Source organism: Eumetopias jubatus, unplaced genomic scaffold (assembly GCF_037043125.1).
Source record: "Eumetopias jubatus isolate StellerSeaLion01/CBP00866 unplaced genomic scaffold, mEumJub1_p1.0 scaffold_13, whole genome shotgun sequence".
NCBI lineage: Eukaryota > Metazoa > Chordata > Mammalia > Carnivora > Otariidae > Eumetopias > Eumetopias jubatus.
In genome coordinates this window covers 41,068,888-41,071,700 of record NW_028274819.1, presented here as the reverse complement: position 1 = coordinate 41,071,700, position 2,813 = coordinate 41,068,888, and the positions used below count along the sequence as shown (strand labels likewise).

The window sequence follows — 2,813 nt, the reverse complement described above, 5'->3', positions numbered from 1 at the left end:
TCTTTGCCTCTGACTCGTGCTTTCTGCTGTCCCTGTCTCTTGGCTGTCTCTCTCACTGTCTCACTATCTCAGCTCTGAGTGTGTCTCTGCCCTATTGCCATGGGTCTCTCTCTCTAAATCTCTCGCGATCTGTTTTCTACTCCTACCCTGCACCTAGGTCCCCCATAAATCAGAGGACAGAGGGAGACCCAAAGTCAGCTTGGAGTTGAGCGCGCGCGGCCAACATTTCCCGAGGACATAGGACGAGTACGGTGCTAGAGAGGTTTGGAGCGAGTGTGCCCCGGAGCCAAGTGCAGCCGCGTTGGGCTGCCGGCCTCTGCCTTCCTCCCAGCCTAGGGAGGGGTCGGAGCGCGCGCGCGCGCGCGCGGGGCTCGAGGGGTAGGGGGCTGGCCAGTCTCTTGCCCCAGCGGCCACCCTGGGGATCCCAAGCTCCTCCCCACCTTGTTTCTATTGGCCTCGGGCGCCCCCGCCCCCAGCCGCCCTCTCGGGCTCGGGGGCCCTTAAGCTACTACCGGATAAATAGCCCCGGGCGCCTCGCGTGACGATAGGGGTGGGGAAGCCCCGGGGCGCTGCCGCCGCTTTCCCATCAGGCCGGACAGGACCGGGCGGGGGGGGGGGGGAAGTGGGGTGTACATTCAGACCCCCGGTACTTTACTACCGCACGGCCAAGACTGCAGAGAGGCAGAAAGTTTCGGGCAACCCCTACCGAAGCTAGGACTGCGCCACCCCCTGCAGGGATATGGAGCTGCTGTCGCCGCCACTCCGAGACGTAGACTTGACTGGCCCCGACGGCTCCCTCTGCAACTTTGCCTCCGCGGATGATTTCTATGATGATCCGTGTTTCGACTCCTCCGACCTGCGATTCTTCGAGGATCTGGACCCGCGCCTCGTGCACGTGGGCGCGCTCCTGAAGCCCGAGGAACACTCGCATTTCCCTGCGGCCGTGCACCCGGCGCCAGGCGCGCGCGAGGACGAGCATGTGCGCGCTCCCAGCGGGCACCACCAGGCTGGCCGCTGTCTGCTGTGGGCCTGCAAAGCGTGCAAGCGCAAGACCACTAACGCCGACCGCCGCAAGGCCGCCACCATGCGCGAGCGGCGCCGCCTGAGCAAAGTCAACGAGGCTTTCGAGACGCTCAAGCGCTGCACGTCCAGCAACCCGAACCAGCGACTGCCCAAGGTGGAGATCCTGCGCAATGCGATTCGCTACATCGAAGGCCTGCAGGCGCTGCTGCGCGACCAGGACGCCGCGCCCCCTGGTGCCGCCGCTGCCTTCTACGCGCCTGGCCCGCTGCTCCCAGGCCGTGGCGGCGAACACTACAGCGGCGACTCAGACGCGTCCAGCCCGCGCTCCAACTGCTCCGACGGCATGGTAAGGCCAGGACCCCCAGCTAGAGAAGTGAGGGCAGCTCTTGGTATATCTGACACGTGTTTCCGAGCGCGGGGAGCAGGCGCCCCAGAGGGAGGTTTGGGCTGGGAACCTTGCCACGAGTGGACCCCGGTGTCCTGAGCAGCTGTCACTGGGGTGGCCTTGTGCCTTGGGGGCGCACGGGACAAATGCGAGCCACCCCATTGGGGGCGCTGTTAGAGCTCTGCTGCAGCTACATGAAGATCTGCTTTTCTCCACTTATCCCTATTTACAAAATGCAGATTTATGCACCTAGGCGACTGTCCACCCTCTAGTTGGCCCAGGAGGAGGCTGCAGTCAGCTCCTGTCCGCCCCGATCCCCCAACCAGGGCCCAGCACTCGTGGCTGAGACTGAGGAGTTGGGGCGGGGTGGCTACCGGGAGTGATGCTCTGGCCCCACGCGGTCCCCGAGCCTGACTCGGGCGCCCTTGCCGTTTGCAGATGGACTACAGCGGCCCCCCGAGCGGTGCCCGGCGGCGGAACTGCTACGATGGCACCTACTACAGCGAGGCGCCGAGCGGTGCGTATTTGCGCCTCCTTCCCACGTTACCCGCTTTGAGCTGCCCTGGCCTCCCTCTATCTAGGACCCCCCCCCGCCCTGCCCCCAATCCTGGGAGACAGTACAGAGAATGAATTACGAAGCGTGCAGCTTCCTCTCTTTTCGCTCCGGACTCTCTCTGGGTCCTCTCGGACTCGGGCAGGCCTTCAGTTTCCTGTCTGCCCCAAAGCAGTGAGCCCTTAGGTGGGAGACTTGTTCGCTGCTCAACTGCATACTAACCTACCCCTCCCCGCGCAGAACCGAGGCCCGGGAAGAGTGCTGCGGTATCTAGCCTCGACTGCCTGTCCAGCATCGTGGAGCGCATCTCCACCGAGAGCCCCGCCGCGCCCGCGCTTCTGCTGGCGGATGCGCCGCGGGAGTCGTCTCCCGGCCCACAAGAAGAGGCCGCGCCGAGCGAGGTCGAGCGCGGCGCCCCCACCCCTTCCCCGGACGCCGCCCCGCAGTGCTCAGCTGGCGCAAACCCCAACCCGATCTACCAGGTGCTCTGAGGGGGTGGGCGGCCCCATGGGAGGGCTCCGCTGCCTGCGCGCCCGAGGGATGGTGCCCCTAGAGTCCCTCGCGCCCAAAAGATCGAGCTTAAATGCCAACCCCCACTCCCAACCGCGCTTTAAAAGCGACCCCTCCCGAGTTGGGAGAGGCGGGAGAACTGATGTGTGTTTCCACTCCCGCGCTCCACAGTAAGGACACAGTCCTTCTTTTCCACGCAACACCCTTCCCTGAGACTCGCTGCGATGGTCTTTAAGTGTTCCTCCTTGAGGGGCCAGACCCTCCCTCTTCCTTACCCCCATTCCCTAGGCGGGGTGGGACCCGCGCAGATCTAAGCCCCGCCTCCGGACGCCAGTGCTGCTG

General features: G+C 64.9%; 1 protein-coding gene across 1 annotated transcript; it reads left to right on the top strand.

The window, feature by feature from the left end:
- Positions 1-739: 739 nt before the first annotated feature.
- MYOD1 (myogenic differentiation 1) lies at positions 740-2,452 on the top strand. Its single transcript, XM_028116742.1, has 3 exons — positions 740-1,369; positions 1,847-1,925; positions 2,202-2,452. Exons 1-3 carry the CDS (start codon positions 740-742, stop codon positions 2,450-2,452), a joined length of 960 nt encoding a protein of 319 aa, XP_027972543.1.
- Positions 2,453-2,813: the final 361 nt, after the last annotated feature.

Bases quoted from the DNA above. Each gene is read 5' to 3' on its own strand.
- MYOD1 (XM_028116742.1), top strand. From the start codon at position 740: ATGGAGCTGCTGTCGCCGCCACTCCGAGACGTAGACTTGACTGGCCCC. The intron at 1,370-1,846 runs GTAAGGCCAGGA...TGCCGTTTGCAG, and splicing joins CCAACTGCTCCGACGGCATG to ATGGACTACAGCGGCCCCCC. The intron at 1,926-2,201 runs GTGCGTATTTGC...CTCCCCGCGCAG, and splicing joins CTACAGCGAGGCGCCGAGCG to AACCGAGGCCCGGGAAGAGT.